General features: G+C 36.4%; 1 protein-coding gene across 1 annotated transcript in view; it reads right to left on the reverse strand.

Moving 5' to 3' along the window:
- Positions 1-22,304, reverse strand: part of COL24A1 (collagen type XXIV alpha 1 chain) — a 364,074-nt gene that overhangs the window by 205,516 nt on the left and 136,254 nt on the right. Inside the window, exons 19-21 of the mRNA XM_064279962.1 lie at positions 17,836-17,889; positions 3,863-3,916; positions 2,274-2,318 (exon numbers count right to left, since the gene is read on the reverse strand). Coding sequence (XP_064136032.1) covers positions 2,274-2,318; positions 3,863-3,916; positions 17,836-17,889 — 153 coding nt within the window. The remainder of the gene's footprint in view (positions 1-2,273; positions 2,319-3,862; positions 3,917-17,835; positions 17,890-22,304) is intronic.

Consider the following 22,304-nt stretch of genomic DNA (forward strand, 5'->3'; position numbering starts at 1 on the left):
AGATGTATAATCATTTCAATTTTGTAAGTTTTCTATGGTTTATAAAATTTAAACTATACTTACAAGATGAAATACTTCAAAATTAATTGATAAATGTATTTTATTATACTCAGTAGCCATGCATTCTACAAATATTTATTGACTGCCTACTATGTACCATGCACAGTTCTAGGGCTGGAGATCAAGGAATTCACTAAACTTACATGCCGTCATAGAGCTTAAATTCTAGGGAGGATGGCCCACAAGTAAAAAAAAAAATAAGTAAAATATATAGCATGTCAGACAGTGATAAACGGGAAGGACAAAAATTTAGCAGATAAAAAAAAAAAGATAAGAGGGGTATAAACTGTTGTGGGGCTTTTGTTGAAATATTTGATAGGATACCTTCAATGAGAAGGCAGTGTTTGACTAAAGGCTTAAAGGGACAAGTTATATGGATACCTGAGGGAAGAACATTCCATTCAGAGGAAAACAGCATATGCAAATGCTCTGAGGCAGGGATGTGCGTGGTGTATTCAAGGAACTATGAGGAGCCAATGTGGCTGGAGCAGAGTAAGAAAGAAGATCAGTAAGATTTGATTGGGGAAGTTATGCCTCAACCAATGTATGTGAAAAATTCCAATCAATGATTTAAAAAAAGGGGAGGGGTGGAGACTGCTAAAAATAGAGCACTAATTTATAATATCTACTCAACATTACACGTTTAGACTTCATGATCACTTCCATTTACAAATACTGTCATATTTTTCCTTTTTAAAATAAAGCAACTGTCTGGATCTCATTCTGTCTTGGCCACACGTAAGAGATTTACCGAATTAAAATTACATTAGGACTTCTACCAAAAAAGTTGCTTTAATTTTGGTCTCTCCCTTGCTTGAAATTACCTAGTAGTTTCCTACCAAAGTAGAGTGAAAAACAGAAAATTATCCTATTACTTTTAAATGTCAACTGTTCTCCAATCAATTTAAAGATACAGGAAATTAAATCTCCTTGAGTCTAAATTATTGGGTTTGTCTATGATATTTCAAAAAATTTTACTCTATTTTTATTCACAATGACTGGGAAGAACCTTAAGTGAGAATATTCCTTTCATTTTTAAATAATGCTAACACTCCATCAGGCACTGGAGAACATGGCTATCTCAGGAAACAGTTAAATATCATATCTACATTATGGAAAGAGATAGCGGGTGTCAGTACATTCATAATCTCTTTGAAATTAAGCAATTCAGAGCATGCGAATTGGAATCATAACTTCTGGTCCTGTTTAAGTTCTGTCGTATTAGGTTTTCTTGAGTATGTTATGCTTGAGCATATAACGTCAGAGCCTTATTTTCATATCTAAAAAATGGGACAATAATTGTAGGGTTGTTATCAGGATTAGAGATGATTCATGTGACATACTTAGCCCAAATAGTAGGCCTCAAACTGATCTTTAATCAACAGCAGCAACATTATAATAAATACTAAGACTGAGTAGGCAAGTAGGCATGATTTTCTTCTTTTCTAGGGAAATGTGTTTTAAATAAGATCAATTTTACTGGGTTCAAGGAAGTTTTTGTTATATAACTCACCTCACAGGAAATAAAATAAAAACTCTTCTTCTACTTCCAAGGAGATAATGGTAATTTGTATGTGATAATGAAGTAGAAGTACAAAAGAAAAAAATTATTGTCTACTTGAATGTAAAAATGTTGAAAAAAAGTGTATTTCACATGAATCTAATAATGCCTCTTTAAAATAAATGCAATCACTACCTAATAATAATGCGTACACCTGAATTATTTCATGATAATGTAAACTTCAGTCATGTGTACCAAAAATGCTTAAAGAATTAATTTTTAGAAATTGAAAGCAAGTCATATATGGTCATGATACTATCTGAAGAAAATTTGGCAGAAAATACATCTTATTAGCTTTCTATAATTTTACTGACATTTAGAAAACAGAAATTCCCAGAATATTTACTAAAACAGCTGAAGTGTTTAGCTTTCTATTTTACTTCGAGAAACACTTAAATAATTTTCACAAATTACTAAGACCAGAAGAAATTGAAGAAACAAGTAAATATGGAGTAGGCATAATATTATTTAAAATGTCCCTGGAGAGTTTCAGTTACAGGCCTACTTTAGTTTTGAAGATTTTATAGCTTTAGGCCATGTTTTAAATTTTGTCTTTTACTATAACTTAAAACCGCATTCTATTGTTAAAAGATTTACAAAATAGTTGTTTTCAAGATAAGTACTTATTGAAAGTTATTTATATGATACGTACACTTGGCCCCAGTTCTCCAAAGGGTCCAACTGGTCCTTCTTCTCCCTTAAAAGAAAGTCAGAACATATCATAGCCTAAAATAAGTACTTAAAACGTAAACCCTGTTTTTTCTATTTATGCTGAAATCTGAAACTCATTCTGAGATGTGAAAATCATGCTGCAACAATGGGCTCAAAAATAACAACAATTGTGAGGATGGCGCAGGACTGGGCAGTGTTGCATTCTGTTGTACGTGAGGTTGACATAAGTTGGAACCAACTCAACAGCGCCTAACATAACAACATGACCCAGTAAAGTTTTAATTTTTTAAAAAATTTATGTAACAATCCCTTATCTACCTTAAAAAAAAAAACCCAGTGCCGTCGAGTCAATTCTGACTCATAGCGACCCTATAGGGCAAAGTAGAACTGCCCTGTAGAGTTTCCAAGGAGCTCCTGGCAGATTTGAACTGCCGGCCCTTTGGTTAGCAGCCATATCACTTAACCACTGCGCCAGCAGGGTTTCCACCTTTATCTACCTTTAGAGGGATGTATTTTAAAATTGATAGATGACAAAAAATATATTTAGAAAATTGGGAATGGAGAAGAGTAAAAGTGATTACAGTATCATAAAACCAGGATTAGGAATCACCGAAATCACAAATTAAAGATTATCTTTACCTTCTTGGTCAATATTGCTCTGACACAGAGAGGAATTCGACTACAAATCTCTTAACAGATGAAAATCAATACACATTGGTACATTTAAAAATTACTGATAGAGAACATGTTTCTCTTGGCAGATTTTGATATTTCATTCATTCAAAAAATATATTTTTGAGTCTTAGTTTTGTCTTAAGCCCTAGAGATACAAAAGTAAATCAGATCCTACCCAAATGGGACTTAATGTCTAGAGTTTATTCTTGACTAATTTATAAGTGCAGTATTCTTAGGGTCAAATGAGCTACAAAATTATAAGATATAAAATCTGGCATATTCTTTTAAGGATCAAAAACTTCATGGGTGAATAGAGACAAAAGAGGAACACAGAAGAAATAATAAAAGAGTGCTTTATAATAATGAAACCATGTCTATACATTACTCTCTAAAAAAAAAAGTACTAAATGTTTTTACTTCTCTTATAGACATATTTACTAAATATACTTATTTCTTTACTTTTAAATAAATAGTTGAGATTACCACATCTGAATAACATATACAGAACTTCCTAGGATCGTATATTCTGTTTTCTTTAATAAACATTTTGCTGAATTCCCAACTTATTTAAAATATAATTTATTTGGTCACAAGTATAAAAGAGTCACAAATAGTAAATATAAATTCTAGTACAGATGAATGAGACTCTAGGCTTGGATTCTTCAGGCATTCCATTGAGACCGCTGACATAAATCAATTAACTCAGAACATTGTAAAATGACTCCAAATCCCATTCAATATCTGCCAATATAAAATGGCAATTTAAAATTCTGTATGGCAAAAATTGTCCATACTGAGGCAGCGTTTTAAGTAAAAGCTAAAGTCCCACAAAAAATATAAAAGGAAAATTTGAAGTAAAAAAAATTGTTGACTGGATATTTATTTCTTCCATACCTGAGTTCCTTTGAGGCCAGGAGGCCCAGGAGGCCCTCTATTTCCAAGAAGTCCCTGTAAAAGCAATATGAGCACACTTAATAAACATTTTAGCTCAAGTAACATTTTGATCAATCAGCATTAATGTAGACTTTTTCTTTTTAATGTCTCCAGAGACAATGTAAAGGAAGAGATGGACAAGACTGTTTGGTCCTCTTCATTTCCCATTAAGAAGTTATAAAAATGGAGTTGGAGGGTAGATAAGCAGAAAATTTCAGGGTGGCCAAAAAGTTGGGAAACATAGAGTAAATTAATTTTTTTAAAAGGATGTCATGGATCGAGTTGTGCCCCTCAAGGGTGTCTGTCAGCTTAACAGGTCATGATTCCCTTGTATGACTGTGTGATTGTCTATATCATTTTATCTTCTGATGTGGTTTCCCTCTGTGTTGTGAATCCTATCACTGTGATGTAGTGGGATAGATTGGTGGCAGTTGTATTGATGAGGTCTACAAGATTGGATGGTGTCTTGAGCCAATCTCTTTTGAGATACGAAGGAGAGAAGCTACTATAGAGACATGGGAAACTCAAACCACCAAGAAAGCAGTGCTGGGAGCAGAGTGCATCTTTTGGACCTGAGGTTCCTTCATTGAGATGCTCCCAGAGCAACAGACGACTGATGACAAGGACTTTCTTCTAATGTTGACAGAAAGAGACAGCTTTACCCTGGAGCTGACGCCTTGAATCTGTACTTCTAGCCTACTAGACTGTGAGGAAATAAATTTCTCTTTGTGAAAGCCATCCACTTGTGGTATTTCTATTATAACAGCTCTAGATGACTAAGACAAAGGATGTTACTTAATGTTCAAATATTCTGCTCAGTGAGTAATGCTTCAACCTCCCAACATGTTTTCAGAAAAAGTACTTCTAAATTTAAAGGAATAGGTCCAATTGCTAATCTGATTAACAGTGCAATAAATACATAATTGAGTGTTCACAAAGTCTGAAAACAGATGGAGGGGAGATACAATGTTTTGAAATTTGTTTAAGAGACCATCAGAGTCTGGAACACATTACATGTATTAAATGTTCTTCAATTTACAGTCCACATATTTCTCTTCTTGATATAAACTGAAAAAATACTGCTTAAGGCAGACATCTTTTACTAGCTAAGTTGTTGTCTGGTTTTAAGACGGCTTCAGAGGATACTTTTGGTTTAAGATTTAAAGATTATCTCAGAAATGGTTGCAGTGGTTCATCCAGCTTCCAAGGCTCCAGAAAGTCTGGATTCCAAGGGAATTTGAAATTCTCTTCTGAATTTTCCCCATTTTGATCAGGATTCTTCTATAGAATCTTTGATCAAAATGTGCAGTAATGGTAGCTAGGCACCATCAGGGCTTTTGTTCTCATGGCAAAGGAGGCAGTTATTAATGGAGGAAATTAGCCACACATTCCATTTCCTCCTCCTATTCTTAAACTGGAAATCCTGGTGGCATAATGGTTAAGAGTTATGGCTGCTAACCAAAAGGTCTGCAGTTCAAATCCATCAGGTGCTCCTTGGAAACCCTATGGGGCAGTTCTCTGTCCTATAGTGTTGCTATGAGTCAGAATTGACTCAATAGCAATGAGTTTACTCCTAACTATGAAGGAACCCTGGTGGCACAGTGGTTAAAGTGCTTGGGTGCCAACCGAAAGGTCTGTGGTTTGAACCCACCAACTGCTCTGCAGTGAAAGATGTAGCAGTCTGCTTCTGTAAAGATTTACAGGCGTGGTAACCCTCTGGGGCAGTTACACCCTGTCATATAGGGTCACCATGAGTTCGAATAGACTTGATGGAAGTGGGGTGGGGTATTCCTGACTCTCCTTCTTCCTCTGTTGCTCCAGGCAAATAGAGACCAACTGCTGCACCTTGGATGGCCACTTGCAAGCTTTTTTTTTTTTTTTTAATTGTGCTTTAGATGAAAGTTTGCAGTTCAAGTTAATTTCTCATTCAAAAGTTTATACACATATTGTTTTGTGAAATTAGTTGCAATCCCCACAATGTCACAGCACACTCCCCCTCTTCATCGTGGGTTCCCTGTGTCTCTTATACCAGTGGCTGTCCCTTCCTGCCTTCTCATCCTGCTTTTGGACAGAAGCTGCCCGTTTGGTCTCGTATATCTGATTGAACTAAGGAGCACATTCTTCACGTGTATTATTTTTTGTTTCATAGTCCTGTCTAATCTTTGACTGAAGAGTGGGTTTGGGGAAAGGTTTCAGTTCTGGGTTAACAGTGCATCCAGGGAGCTGTAGTTTTGGAGGTTTTTCCAGTCTCTGTTAGACCATTAAGTCTGGTCTTTTTACATGAATTTGAGTTTTGTTCTACATTTTTCTCCTGCTCTGTCTGGGACTCTCTGCTTTATTCCCTGTCAGCGTGATCATTGCTGGTAGCCAGGCATCATCTAACTTTTAAGACCCCAAGCAATACTCAACTAACTAGGAGGTAAAACAGAAGCACTAGGCACATAATTAAGCCAATTAACTGGTATGTCCCATCAAACCATGCTCTTTTAAGAATGATCTATATGGGATCTATATGGGATCAAACTGACAACCAGTAACTAGAAAGATTAGGGGCAGTGAATTTATGTCAGTGGGGGAGGAACAACTCAGAAAAGGAGGGTGAGAATGGTTACATGATTCAAAGAATGCAATCAATGTCACTGAATTGTTCATGTAGAAATTTTGAATTGGTGCATGATGTTTTGCCGTGTATATTCTCAACAACAACAAAATAAATAAAATTTAAAAAAAGAGAAAAAGGAAATTTTCAGAAGAAAGTGACAGTCTGAATTTGACTAGGAATTTTAAGACTAAAAGAAATACTTTGTTAATCAAAACATATGTTGTAAAAATTAATTGCTCTCTGAATAAAAGCCCATTCAAAGTAACTGTAAAAAACAGAACAAAACAAACACAAAAACTTCCTATTTCAAAAAGCACCCTACAACACCTAGTCAGCATGGTAACATTGTCTTATTCAGACCTGCTCCCTTAATTGCAATGTGCCCGCAAAGTTGTAAGTAAATCTCTTTAAGAATCAGGTTTTCCATTATTGCTTTCAATGATTCTATAATCTTTAAAAGGTTTTAGCTAATTTTTAAATGTAGTAATAACTATGCCAATTAGCAAATTTACCCAGCTGACTTGTATCTTTAGTTCTGGAATGCACCAGATGACAAATGATGCACAAGAATCATTCTTACATGTTGTGTCTTGCTCTATCCTTGCTATGTTTTAACACAAGTAAAAGTGAAAAACTCTTGTTTTTTTAAAATGCCTTCAAATAGTATTGTAGCCTTAGAATAAACATAACGCTATGCAAGTAACTGTATGACTTTAGGTAATAATTAACTTCTTTGTGCAGCTGTCCTATTTTTAAAAAGAAGAGATGGATTACTGAAACGGGATGTATTGTCTTATGCCAGCCCAACATACAGTCATGTTTTTTCAGGCAAAAATACACTAATTTTTCTTGTGGAAACATTCTTCCCCCTCCTCTAAATCCATGTGGTTTGAGGAAAGGTGACTCTACCCCTGATTTCAAGTATGGACATGTGACACAGACCTAAGTCAGTTGGTATATTCTACATCCCTAAAAAAACAGCAATTGGTTCAGAAAAGGGCAAGCAGCCCAAGTCAATCCAACTGAATGAAATTTTGGACATCAGTGGAATTACTGGGAAGAGAGAGAATATAATTAAGGATGATATAAACCTGAACAGTGGGGAACCATCAAGTAGAAAAAGCCTAAGGATGAAATCTGGGAATTAACAAACGGAAAGAGTAGGAGTAATTAGGCTCTAATGATATTGTTTGAGGTCCTGAATCCAGACATGCTTGAATTCCTGAATTTCTCACATACTTAAAAGTCTGTTCAGTTTGGTTCCACTACTGACAACTGAAAAAATCATGACTGATACAATGTTTCTCAAAATCTCTTCAGTATCCAAAATACTACTCTTCTAGAATTCTAAGTGAAAATTTTAAAATATTTAGACTGATTGGAGGTACAGAATGAGAATACTGTGATATTTAAATTTCATGAGCGGCTTGGGGGACATCTAACTCAATTGGCATAACATAGTTTATATAGAAAATGTTGTATATCCTACTTTGGTGAGTAGCATGTGGGGTCTTAAAAGCTTTTGAGTAGTCATCTAAGATACTCTACTGGTTCCACCCGTCTGGAGCAAGGGAAAATGAAGAAAACCTAAGATACAAGGGAAAGATTATTCCAAATGACTAATGGGCCACAATGACCACAGCCTCCACCAGACTGAGTCCAGCAAAGCTAGATGGTGCCTGGCTACCACCACTGACTGCTCTCACAAGGATCACAATAGAGGGTCCCAGACAGAGCTGGAGAAAAATGTAGAACGAAATTCAAACACACACACACAAAAAGACCAGACTTACTGGTCTGACAGAGACTGGAGAAATCCCAAGAGTATGGCTCCGAGACACCCTTTTAACTCAGTCCTGAAGCCACTCCTGAGGTTCACCCTTCAGCCAAAGATTAGACAGGCCTGTAAAATAAACAATAATACATGTAGCTCAACTATGTATACAAGACTAAATGGGCATACTAGCCCAGGGGCAAGGATGACAAGGCAGGAGGGGACAGGAAAGCTGGACAAATGGAAATGGGGAACCCAAGATTAAGAATGAGAGAGTGTGGACATGTCGTGGGGTTGGCAGCCAGTGTCACAAAACAATGTGTGTATTAACTGTTTAATGAGAAACCAATTTGCTCTGTAAACCTTCACTTAAAGCACAATTAAAAAGGAAAAAAATTCCACGAGAGGATAGCTAATGTTTAACCATTTGTTCATTTTTTTCATCTACCATTTCATTAATTTTGTCTACTGTATAAGGCCCAATAAACAGCCCATAACACTAGGCCCTCAAAATACAAATATAAATAAGCCACAATTACTACTCTCAATGAATTCATAATTTAGTGCAAGTGCCCGAACCAAGGGGCAAAGCAGGCAAATACCACATTTGTTGCCAGCTGGGTGATAAAGATCAGCAAATTCAGTCCCCAGAGTGTGGGGATGGATTCTATCTTTACCTTTCTAATTCTCCAGCCTTGTCACCAGCACCCCAAGTGGCGCTTTCTCCAACCCTAGTCAGAGTTCACAAGTTAGAAAGACACCTACTTTCAGACCAGCTACTCATGCAGCATTTCTCTGACCTTAGCCACCCAGAGACAGATCAGAGCTCACAGGTTAGAAGGACATTTTCTTTCAGATTGCCAAATAGGCAGATGCCAGCTCCTGCTGGCTCTCACTGCCCCTGTGAGTTCGTCAATTTGATGAAATGACTTGCAGAATCTCGTGGAGAGTATATCATATTTGTAGCTACAGATTTATTACAAACAAAAAGGATGCAAATGAAGAGACACACAGAATGATGCCAAGGAGGGATCCAGTATGTTCTATGTTTCAAAGAAGGGTGTGCTACCCTCTGCTGTGCATGATCGGCAACCAAGAACCATCTCTGAGTCTTAGGGCTCGAGACTCTTATTAGCCTCACTGTGTAGCCATGATATATTACATCATTCCTCCTGAGGTTTGGTCAGCATCAGACCTCCAGATGCTACATCTTGGTCTGGCCAGCCCCCATTAATTAGCCTCAAGTGTTGGTCCAGCTTGAAAGAACTGAAAACAAAAGCCAAATTGCTTTCTGCAAGGTGATTCCACGTCTCGCAATGGGAGATGGTCCTTTAAAATAAAAATTATGAGATAATAATTATAATCGAAGTAGAAGAATATGCAAAGTATAAAAAGTAACCTAGAAAAAGAAGTAAAATCATTTCTTGGAGGGTCAAAAATTTTTTAACGTGTGCAAGTAATCTTGTATTGAGTTATGATAGGCTAAGAAAAATTTGTAGATAAAGAGCATACACCAAAAACTTATAGACAATTCCTAGAGCTCAAAAGACCATGATGAATGTACAATTCTAATTGTTACACACTTAAAACATAAAAATACAGAAAGATTGAAAGTCCAAAAAATGGAAAAAGATACGAATGGTATTTAGCAATCCAAAAATAGCTGAAGTAATTAATGTTAGACCTAATAAATTTAAGGCAACATAGATTATTAGAAATGAGAGGACCACTAAATAATGACAAAAAGTTATATTCACCATGAAGAGATAACAGCTCTCAACCTCTATGAATTCAGGAACATAAATTATAAACATATAAAGCAAAAATTTACAGATGAGTAGTGAAAAATTGACCAATCCACTGTCAAATTAACAAATGAAGAGAGTGGGAGCTATTAGACGGTTTGGTGCCTAAGGCCCTATCATGATTAGGAAGGATTAGGATCCACAACTGGATCCAAGATCTCAAAACACTATCACCTCTCACTTATCAGAGTGCGAAACTTTAACACACCTCTTTCAGTAATTAATATGTCGAGCAAATAAAAATCAGTAGGATAGGGAAGATAAATAGTAAAATTAACAAAAATGATCTAATGGTCATATGTTGAACACTGAACCCCAAACTTGGAGTTTATGCAGTCTTTATAAGCACACATGGAACATTTATGAAAATTAACCATGTGAAAGGCCATAAATGTGTACCAACAGTAGTACTGATTAAAAAATTATAATATATCAATACAGTGGATTGCTCTATAGCACTTAAAATGAACAAGCCCATCCCAGACGAAACTAAAAAAAAACTTGAGCAGAAGAAGGAAGTTACTGAAGAATATACATGGTATGATTCCATTTATATGATTTTCCATTTATATGAATTTCTAAAACAAGCAAAACAACAGATATGGTAGAAGCACATACATAGGTGGTAAAAAGATGACAAAAAACAAGAGTGGCTACCTCTAAGTGTGGGGTGGGGGAAAAACAGATGTACATGATTAGGGAGGGATATACAAGGGGCTTCCAATATTCTACACCTATTCCTCACTTATCAATTATCTGACATTTCACATTTATGATAACAGTACAAAATCTACTATCTATTTTGCACATTAGTGAGGTACATCTGGCAGTAAGGAATGCCAAGGTGCAGGGACAGAGTAACACTGGCTGCGATGGTTAATTAAAGGTTATGCATCAACTTGGCTGGGCCATGATTCTCAGTGGTTTGGCAATTATGTAATGATGTCATCTGGCAGTTATGTAATGATGTAATCATTTTCCATTTTGTGATCTGATGTGGTTATCCTCCATTTTTCATAAGGTTGATTTTCACATAATGACCTGGTCTTTGGAAACTAACCATGTCCATAAGCGAGGGGTGGGTGTATTTCTTAATCTTAATGGAGTTTATTATTACTATTCAAGTTTTGTATTTATCAAAAAGAAATTAAAAAAAAATTTTAAATGTGCAAAACCTGGAGTCTTTCAAAGAAATCTAGATTTGAATTCCAGTTCTGCAGTTTACTACAGACATGACTTCAGTTTCCTTATCCATAGTTTTTTGCTGTTATCAGCATCAAAGAGTATATTGTTAAGGAATAAATAAAACGGTATGTGGAATACAACAGAGACTCAGAAATATTAGTTTCGTTTCTCCTAAGGCATCACACATGATTATTGTTTGTAACAGTTTCTGAAATGGCATTTTGCTTATCTATTTTATGTACTTGGAGCTCTGGTGGCGCAGTGGTTAAGAGTCTGGCTGCTAACCAAAAAGATGGCAGTTCAAATCTACCAACCACTTCTTGGAAACTTCATGGGGTAGTTCTACTCTGTCCTGTAGAGTCGCTATGAGTCAGAATTGACTTGACAGCAATGGGTTATGGGTTATTCTATATACTTACCACAGTCATATTAATAACAATTTACTATTATTATTTCTAAAACACTTCTTCCATCATTTCATTCCTTTTGAAAATCTTCCATGGCTTTGTTAGTATCCAGACTCCTCAACTTTATACTGAAGATCTGTCACAATGTTTGCACCTATTTTTCTCTAGTCAGGTATGTTTACCTCCTCTCTCCATACATGTATTCATTTTGTACCCATTGCTTAGAATCTCTCATCACTTGGCTCTACTTGGCCAAATTCAACCCATTAAACTCAAATCCCAATTTCTCTATGAAGCCTTTCAGAATAATGACCACTCGTATTATTCTCCTCTCTGAGTTCCTTATTTCTCACTTATCATATGCTGTCTAGTTATGTTTATTTTCACATGTGAAAATTGCATGTCTCCAGAGGATTACAAGTTCCTAGTAGACAGAAAATCCTGTTTTAATGTTGTTTCCAAGTCGTTGTTTAACATAGTACCCAGCCCATTGTATAAGCTCAATAAATATTTCTTGGCTGATTAAGTGCCACCTGGAGAATAAAATGGTTAATGTAAAGAAAAATCTGTGTATAAAATCCTGATTTGGGATATGGAATGTAAGTATTCAGGGCTGGGTCAAGGTCATTTTGGAGAACTGTCTAGAGTTATGCATCTTCTTTCTAAGTTAGCTCGCCTTTATACAGAGAAATGGAGGTTCATGGATGGTGCAAACAGTGAACATGTTTAGCTGCTAATTGAAAGTTTGGTGATGTGGGTCCACCCAGAGGCACCTCAGAAGAAAGGCTTGGTGATCTACTTTTGAAAAATCAGCCATCGAAAACCCTACAGAGTACAGTTCTACTCACACACGGGGTTTCCATGGGTCGAAATCAACTTAACAGCAACTAGTACACAGATAAACACATGACATGTTGTAAGAGTTCAGTGCTAAAGTTATTTCCATATATTCTGCAATATAATCTCACAAATAGCAGCCTTTCTCTGAAAATTTATCAAGGCTGCTATGCAAGAGGGAATAATGCCTTGTTTTAACATCCCCAATTCCATAGCCAAAATAACAACACAAGCCTTTATAAAAAAAAAAAGAACAAGCCTTTATAGCAACAACTAAATTATTCCTGTTTACTGAAGAACAGAGAATATTTATTGGTTGCTCTTACTTTCTGCAATAAGCTGCAAAAGATGTGGTTTTTTAATGTTATTGGATGCAGACTGCCAAATTGGGTAGCTCTCAAAGAAGGCTTACTGAAGTATGTTTTATATCTATACACACACATATATATACACACACATAACCCCACACTCAAATAGAACCATAATTAACACAAGCCTCCAATCCTAGTTTGAGGTTTTGAGTCAACGGGTTGAAAAAGAATGGAAAATGAAAGGCTTCTTTAGGTCTGTGCCAAACTGCTCAGGAGAGAACCCAATTTGTTTGCAATTAGGGTAACTGTGTATTGTAAATAGAATGCATGTGATTTTCTTGATGACCACCTTGTAAAGCCTCAACAGAGCTTCAAGAATTTATATTATCCCCACTTACAAAACAAGACACATACATGAAAATGACAGAAGTTTTCAGATGCTTCCATGATATAATGTATACAGCTAAAGAAACACATCGAGTTAATAGGGTCAGTATGTTTGCCTTTGTTTTTCCCATTTCTAGAAACAATTTCAAGACAAATTGGAATGACCAAGAAAAGAGAGAAAAACAGCTCCTGCTCAACCTACAAAATATAAAATCATGTTCCTTTTTTCCTTCTTTTTCCTCTATTCCTTTTAAATTTTCAGATTCTTTTGATAAAATCATCCCTTCTAAGATACTGTTTTTAAAATTCAGTGATGCAGTGATCAATTAGTGTCATGTTGCCACTGCTGTTACAAGCCCCTATATATTGCATATATTTAAAGTAATTCTCAAAGTCATTATTACACGCTGGAAATTAAACTATTGTATTCAGAAAAATGTCTAATTTTCAGTCTTTTTGCCCCACTTTTAACATTCTAATTTTAAGATTAAAGAGTAGAAAGAAATTTTAAGGACCATTATCACAATAATATTAAAGAGGTCAGTAGGCTTTTTTTAGTTCCTTGACATTTTTCTTGACAAAACTTGAAAAGAATTAAAATCTCCAGACTAAAGAATTTTGGAAGTTCCTCACCCAGTAAGATACACATACTTAATAACATGGAGCTCAAATATCATTTCCTTCTGAAGTATTTCCCAAGACAGAATCTGTTGTTCAATTGTCTAGAGTCTCATAGCACTTCAGCAACTCTATTATGTAACACTTCTTACAATGTATTGTGATTTTTTTTTTTTTTATCACTCTCACTAAACTGTAAACTCATCAAAAGGAGGGATCATAACTCAGAAATCTTTATAAGCTCATATTTAGTGCTTGGCCTAAAGCGTAGGAGAGACTCAATAAATGTTGAATGAAGTGAATTATTGAACGAATGGGTAAATGAATGTTTTTATATGTATCATGTTTATCAAGTTCAAGCTCCTAAGCATCAGTAGGTAAAAGGCTAAACTAGACAGGAGAAATCCTCAAATGCATTCTTTAAACACACGCACACACTCTCTCTCTCTCTTTTGCCCTTCATGCTACTATTTCGACTTTCCTGGTTGGTTTATTACTAGCTATTGATTATTTCTACCTAGATGTCAAATAGGTATCTCAATCTCAAACTAAATATATCTGGAATCAAATGTATTATCATCCCCATCCTCCAAATCTGCTCCAAACCTCCTGAGTTCGCTATTTCAGCCACAGACATAAGTCACCGCCCAACTCAGAAGACTCAGATCCATCCCTGACTTCTCTTTCTTCTATCAATTTTATTTAATCAGTTACAAAGCTGTATTGTTTTTACTTCTAAAATATCTTTTTTAAATGCAATCATTAAATCCATCATGCATTAAATTAACATATACTGAGTTCCTACTAGGTTCTATGGATATTATTCTAGTCATTTTGAATATAAAATTTAAAAAAGACATGGTCCCTTCTCTCAAAAAGCTTAGAGTCTAAGACACAGATAAGCGAATCATAAATTATAAGAAGATAAGCGCTCGATAGATTTTTTTTTTTTTCTGGAAGGGGTATCTCAATTAGATTTGAAAGGATAAGGGAAAGCTTCCTGTGGAACATGATATTTAATGTGTAGGCATCAGCTGGGTGAAGACAGTCACAGAAAGGTAGAGAGATATCCAGACAAAGAGAACAGCATGCATAACACTATGAGATTTGCACAAGCACATCATGGTTTGGTACTTTAAACAGTTTGGCTGAAATGAATGATGTTTTTAGAAGAGTGATGGTAGATGTGGCTATAGAGTGAAACAGAGAATTAGGTCATAAAGAACCCTGTGTGAAAAGTAAAGAAGTATAAGCCTTAACCTGGAAGCTGTAGAGATAACTCAAGGATTTAAGTACCAGAGTGACATGATGATATCTATACTTTACAAGATTATTCCATCAGCAACATGGAGGCAGATTTGAAGAAATGCCAGACTAGAGGAAAGAAGAACAATTAAACTGCTATTATGCTAATCCAAGGGGAAATAAAGAGGGTCTAAATTACAACATTGGCAAAGGGAATGACTTTAAGAACAAAGAGGAAATATCGAGTCAAAGGAAAGATCAGGATGAAGGTGATAATTGATGGTATGAGGTCATTCAGGAGTCAGCAGAAAGTCTGATGCAAAACATATGTGAAGACTGAACAGGAGGAAGAGTACTTCCAAGGAGATGGAAAGGAAGGAGGAAAGAAGCGCAACATAGAGGGATACGCTTCTTGTAGGCCAATAGGGATGTCAGAAAAAAAAAATCAGGATATCAGGTTAAATTTGAATTTCAGAGAAACAATAATATTTTAGCATAAATGTGCCCCAACTGTTGCACCTCCATAGCTTCACAAGTTTCCCTTTCCTGAATGCCATACATCCTGCTTCTCTGCTTTGCAAATTTCCACTCATTTATCATGTCAGCTCAAGTGTTACCATCTCTGCAAAGCATAATCTGACTCCCCCAATCCTGCTTTCTCACAGTATTACATATTATGTATTATTCACTATGGTTATTATAGGATCCCTGGTAGTACAGTGATTAAAGCACTCAGGTGCTAACTGAAATGTCATCGGTTTGAACCCACCAGCCACTGCATGGGAGAAAGATGTGGCAGTCTGCTTCTGTAAAAGATTTACAACCTTGGAAACCCTATGCAGCAGTTCTACTCTGTCCTATAGGGTCACTATAAGTTGGAATCAACTCGATGGCAGTGGTTTGGGTTTTTGGGTTATCATTATTATAAAGGTTTCCCTGCATATATTTCCCTAGACGGTAAGTTTCTTGAAGGTGGGTATTAGGGCTTTTCATCTTTGGGGCCCTAACACAATGGCTGTTGGCATAAGAGTCAATAAATATTTGCTGACTAAATGCATGCCCTATTTCAGATCTTTATCATTTCTTGCCTAGAATTTTCTAGCTCATCCTCCTGCCTTCAATTTATTCCCTCTCTAAATCATCCTCCATCTTTTTAAAACATGAACCACCTAACACACCTTACACTTAAATTTTGATTGCTTCATGATGCCTACAGGATAAATAAAACTATTTGGCATCGTATTGAATGTTCTCCACAATTTAGTCCCAAAGCCAAGTAAGTGGTAAAGAGCTCAGACTTTGAAATCATATCTGGGTTAGAATCCTGGCCACATCATTTGATAGTTATATGACTTTGAGTAAATAACTTTACCATGTGGAGAATATCTACCTCAAATGTTGTTGTAAAGATTAAGTGAGATAATATTTATAAAGCATTTACTATAGTACTAGACTAGACCCACCACCAAGTTTTCAGTTTGTTGTAGCGTAGTGGCTTGTGTGTTGCTATGATGTTGGAAGTTATGTCATTGGTATTTCAAATACCAGCAGGGCTACCCACAGTGGACAGGTTTCAGCAGAGCTTCCAGACTAAGGCAGACTTATAAGAAAGGCCTGGTGATCTGCTTCTAAAAACTAGTCAATGAAAACCCAACAGACTATTGCCTGATACAGCACTGGAAGATGGCACAGGACTGGGCAATGCTTTCTTCTGTTATACATAAGGTCACCATGAGTTGGAGTTGACTTGACAGCAACTGATAACAACAGTACTAGACACTGGAGTACACTAACAAATATAACCAAACCAAACCCAAACCCATTGTCAAGTTGATTTCAACTCACAGAGACCCTGTAAGACAGAGTAGAACTCTCCCCCATAGTGTTTCCAAGGAGCAGTTGGTAGATTAGAACTGCAGACCTTTTGGTTAGCAGCCGATCCCTTACCCACTGTGCCACCAGGGCTCCACTAACAAATACAGCTATTTTTAATTATCTTTCCAGCTTCATCTTATTATGTATCATTTTCTCTCCACTCACAATACCTCCCATACCAGCTACACTTCATAACTTGCCAATCTTCCAAACTTCAGGCCATCTCATCCTTCCATGTCTTTATTAACAATGCTTTATTTGCGTACAATGTCCGTTCTACACCAGCCTGGCTGGCAAAACTTGGTATTTAAGATTTTTCTATGAATAATCCCTAGCATACATACACAACAACAGCAAAGGCAGTTAAGAATGCTTATGTTTCTTCAGGTTTTTTGTGCTATGGAGTGGTCCCAGGATACCACAAGGCTTTATTTTAATCACTGGATATTTTATGAGCCCTATAGAGTTTTTGTGGCTACAAAAATTGCATCCATTTATTGTATGCTATGGCTTTTTAGGGATTTTTAAATCTCTTCTAAGTAATTCTTTTTGAGTGATTTACTCGCTTTTCGAATATCGTCACCCTAATCTAAGCCTATACTAAGCCACGAAAATCATGTTCAATTACCTGAACCCAAGAGATTTGATAATGTACTCCTAATAAACAAAGGGTACCCAAGGAATAAGCAGACATGTAAACTATTTCCTGGTCATGTTGAAACAAATTGCACAAAGTTTATTAAATGCACCAGAGATGGCTCAAAGTATACACAAATGTTCTGATACCTGTAAAATCTTTTTTTTTCCCCCCATTTATTGAGATTTGAGGTTAGAAAACTCTAGACATCACAGCTCTTTAGTATAGTGCTTTGTTCATTTTCTTTTTACCTTTGGTCCTTCAGGGCCGTTTTGTCCAGGAATCCCAATATCTCCTGGAAAACCCTAAGGAATATAAAAAAGTAGACATTTTATTCTGTAGCAACTTGGCTTAAATCTATTAAGCATCTAAAAATTCCCTTTGTCTTTATTTTAGGTCAAGTTAAAGCAACTTATACTTCTCAAAAATGCAATATTAAAGACTCATTAAATTAAGCAGTTGTTTAAGATTGGAATATAAAATTTATAAATCATACTAAAAAATTACTTCATCAGTCATTCATAAGCAATTCTCAGACTCAAAATAAATCCCCTAGTTCAGTCTATGAAAGTGGAAATCTTAATTTAAAAATTACCCACAGCTTGGAAGGAAAGAGGTGTGACATGTCCTTTCAGTGCCATATGGGACACAGGGCCACTGGAGGATTAGGAGAATATACTTTGTTTGACTCATTCTTTACTCACTATTTGTTAACTTGTAGATTTGCAAATAACTTCTGGTAGAAATGCAAACAACTCCTGTCTGGTGAAAACATAATCCCAAAGATTATGGATTAATATGTAGGCTATTAACCAGGTCTGTTAGTTGTGATCATGAGGAACCTACACATAGATCAAGAGGTAGACATTCAAACAGATCAAGGGGATACTGTGTGGCTTAAAGTCAGGAAAGGTGTGCGTCAGGGCTGTATCCTTTCACCATACCTATTCAATCTGTATGCTGAGCAAATAATCTGAGAAGGTGGACTATATGAAGAAGACTGGGGCATCAGGATTAGAGGAAGACTCATTAACAACCTGTGTTATGCAGATGACACAACCTTGCTTGCTGAAAGTGAAGAGGACTTGAAGCACTTACTGATGAAGACCAAAGACCATAGCCTTCAGTACGGATTACACAACAAAAAGAAAACAAAAATCCTCACAACTGGACCAATAAGCAACATCAAGATAAACGGAGAAAAGACTGAAGTTGTCAAGGATTTTGTTTTACTTGGATCCCCCAATCAATGAGCACAGTAGCAGCAGTCAAGAAATCAAAGACGAATTGCAACGGGCAAATCTGCTGCAAAAGACCTCTCTAAAGCGTTGAAAAGCAAAGATGTCACCTTGAAGACTAAGTTGTGCCTGACCAAGTCACGCTGTTTTCAATCGCCTTATATGCATGTGGAGGCCGGATGATGAATAAGGAAGACTAAACAACTGACACCTTTGAATTGTGGTATTGGTGAAGAATACTGAATATATACCATGGACTGCCAAAAGAGTGGACAAATCTGTCTTGGAAGAAATACAGCCAGAATATTCCTTAGAAGCAAGGATGGCGAGACTATATCTCACATACTTTGGACATGTTATCAGGAGGGACCAGTTCCTAGAAAAGGACATCATGCTTGGTAAAGAAGAAGGTCAGCAAAAGAGAGGAAGACTCTCAATGAAATAAGAGTGACACAGTGACTGCAACAATGGGCTCAAATATAACAATGATTGTGAGAATGGTGCAGGGCTGGGCAGTGTTTCATTCTGTTGTACATGGGGCTGCTATAAGTTGGAACCTACTCAACAGCACCTAACAACAACAACAACCAGGTTTGTATCTAACCCAGGTATTTTATCCTAGCATTCCCATATTTAATTGTTTATATGTGCTTAGCTTCTCAAATGTTCTTTAAACTGGTCTTTACATCTTACTGGCCATGATAAATCAATGAGTTGCATAAAATCTTTGATCCATGTTTGTGTTATATTGCATAAGAATCATAGTTCTACCTTTTCGGAAGTTATAATTTTGCAGTCTAAAGCAATTGGCTCAAGAAATAGAAATGGAACAGAGTGTTAAGTAAAATCTGGGCTGGGAAAAGGCCTAGAATGTTGTTCTAATAAGATGGTTAGATTAAAATCTCACAGAAATAATTAGTTTTAATACATCTTGATCTATTTTAATACCGATAATAAACTAATAATTGTGGTTTCACTTATATTGATTTTGTCACAGAAAAAAGCTGTTTCAGTGTTTCCCACACATATAAAATTATAATAAAAATTGTAAAAATAAAGTTTCACAGGAAAATTGACAGGGACAAAGGAATAAAAAGGAAAATATAAGAACCAGCATCTTTAAAAGCAAAGAAGAATTGCCGCATAGGATTTCTGAGGCTGTAATCTTTATGGAAGCAGACTGCCACGTCTTTCTCCCACAGAGCAGCTGGTGGATTCAAACCACCGACCTTTCTGTTAACAACCAAGAGCTTAATCACTGCACCATCAGGGCTCATTGATTTAAAACTTGGATTCTGTGGAGAAAAAAGTTGCTTAGTGACATTTTTAGCAAGAGAAAACGCACTGGAAACAGAAAAACTGGTAACAGGATTACATTTCTGGAAGTTTTGGAATAGAACGTTTAATACAGGCTGTGGTTGAATGCTTTATTAATTAAAGGGAATCATGTTCTTCTATGTTAAAGTTTGCCAACATGGCAACAACAAAAAAATTAGATTCTGTTCCTGATAATTTCATATCCTTTCTAACACATTCTTTGTTAGTATGCTTAATGAGGGAAAATTCCTCTGAACTTTAATAAAATACTCGTTTTTTAGTTTCCACTCTGCCACTAACTAAACCCATTGCCATCGAGTCGATTCCGACTAATAGCAACCCTATAGGACAGAGTAGAACTGCCCCATAGTGGTCCCAAGGAGCGCCTGGTGGATTTGAACTGCCAACCTTTTGGTTAGCTGCCATAGCATTTAACCATTATTCCACCAGGGTTTCTGCTAACTAGTAGTCCAAAATTGAACTCATCATCTTTCCATTATACCTTCTCCTCTCTCATCCTGGGCCCACTATTTCAATGAATCTTACCCCTACCTGCCAATTTCCAAGTGAAAAAGCTGTACATCATCTCTGAGCGCTTTTGCCTTACCACCACCACCATTGTCCAATCATTCATGAAGCCCGTTCATTTCACCTGTTAATTCCCTGTCAGTCTGAGCCACTTTTCTCAATTCCTGCTGCCACTAAGCTAGCACAAACTACTGTCTTTAGCCCAGTTTACTCTACCAGCCTCCAAACTCCTCTCTTTGCTTTTATTCTTGTTCCCATCCCCCTTTTTCACTCTGTAATCAGACGGATCATTCTATGAAAATCTGATCATGCTCCTATGTTACTGGCCTCAGAATAAAATCCAAGGTCTTTAACACATGGTTACAAGGTCTTCATGGATTGGTCTCTATTTATCTCTCTACTTTATTCCCTTCCATCTAGCATTCAGTATTTTGAAAGTGTACATTCTCTTTTACTTTGGGAATTTTGCCCATATTGTTTCTGTCTTGAATAATCTTGTTTTATCTTTCTTCGCCTGAAACACTTACATTTTAAATAAAAGATTGAATAATATATTACTTACGGATCTTTTTTTGACCCCCACACCCTGAGTCAGGTCCCTTCTATGAACTTGCACAGGATACTGGAGCCCTATGAAGTCATTTAACATAGTGTTATGGCTTCCTTTGTCTTCCTCATGTGATTGCAAACTCCTTGAAGCAGTTTTATGTTTTATTCATTACTACATCCCCAGAAACTAATAGAACAGCTAGCATATAGTAAGTGCTAAAAACAAATAAACTTTATGTTGAATGAATGACTTGTTTGATTCTTTTAACAAAAGGGTACTATGTCTGGCCTCTGGGTAGCTGTTTACAACCACTGGTTCAGAGCATTCCCATGGAGAGATTTCATAATTCCTGTCCATCCTCTACGTGAGCCTGGAACACCATGCCATAGCAGAAAGCTATCAAAGGCATCAAAACTCAGGTCATATTAAAATAGCTCAGTGAAATCTTGAAGACGATCCCACTGGCCAGGTATGGGACAATATGGACTTTAATATGTATAATAATTGCAATGGACTGAAATACGGTGGCATAGTGGTTAAGTGCTATGGCTGCCAACCAAAGGGTCAGCAGTTCAAATCTGCCAGGTGCTCCTTGGAAACTCTATGGGGCAGTTCTACTCTGTCCTATAGGGTCACTATAAGTCGGAATCGATTTGACAGCCCTGGGTTTGTTTTTTTTTTTTTGAAATACATCAAATATGTTTATATTCATAAAATCATAATGATACTGAAAAGCAAAACAAAAAACTATCCTGTTCAGGAGATGAAAGGGTCAATTCATTATCTTGAACACTGGAAAAGAATCAAACATTTATTCTTCCTTTTCTATATGTACTCTATTGTCTTAGTCATTTAGTGCTGCTATAACAGAAATACCACAAGCAGATGGCTTTAACAAAGAGAAGTTTATTCTCTCACAGTCCAGTAGGCTATAAGTCTGAATTCAGGGTGCCGGCTCCAGGGGAAGGCTTTCTTTCTGTCAGGTCTGGAGGAAGTCCTTCTAATCAGTCTTTTCTTGGTCTGGGAGCATCTCAGCACAGGAACCTCATGTTCAAAGGACGTGCTCTGCTCTTGGCACTGCTTTCTT

Source organism: Loxodonta africana, chromosome 3 (assembly GCF_030014295.1).
Source record: "Loxodonta africana isolate mLoxAfr1 chromosome 3, mLoxAfr1.hap2, whole genome shotgun sequence".
In the NCBI taxonomy this organism is placed as follows: Eukaryota; Metazoa; Chordata; class Mammalia; order Proboscidea; family Elephantidae; genus Loxodonta; species Loxodonta africana.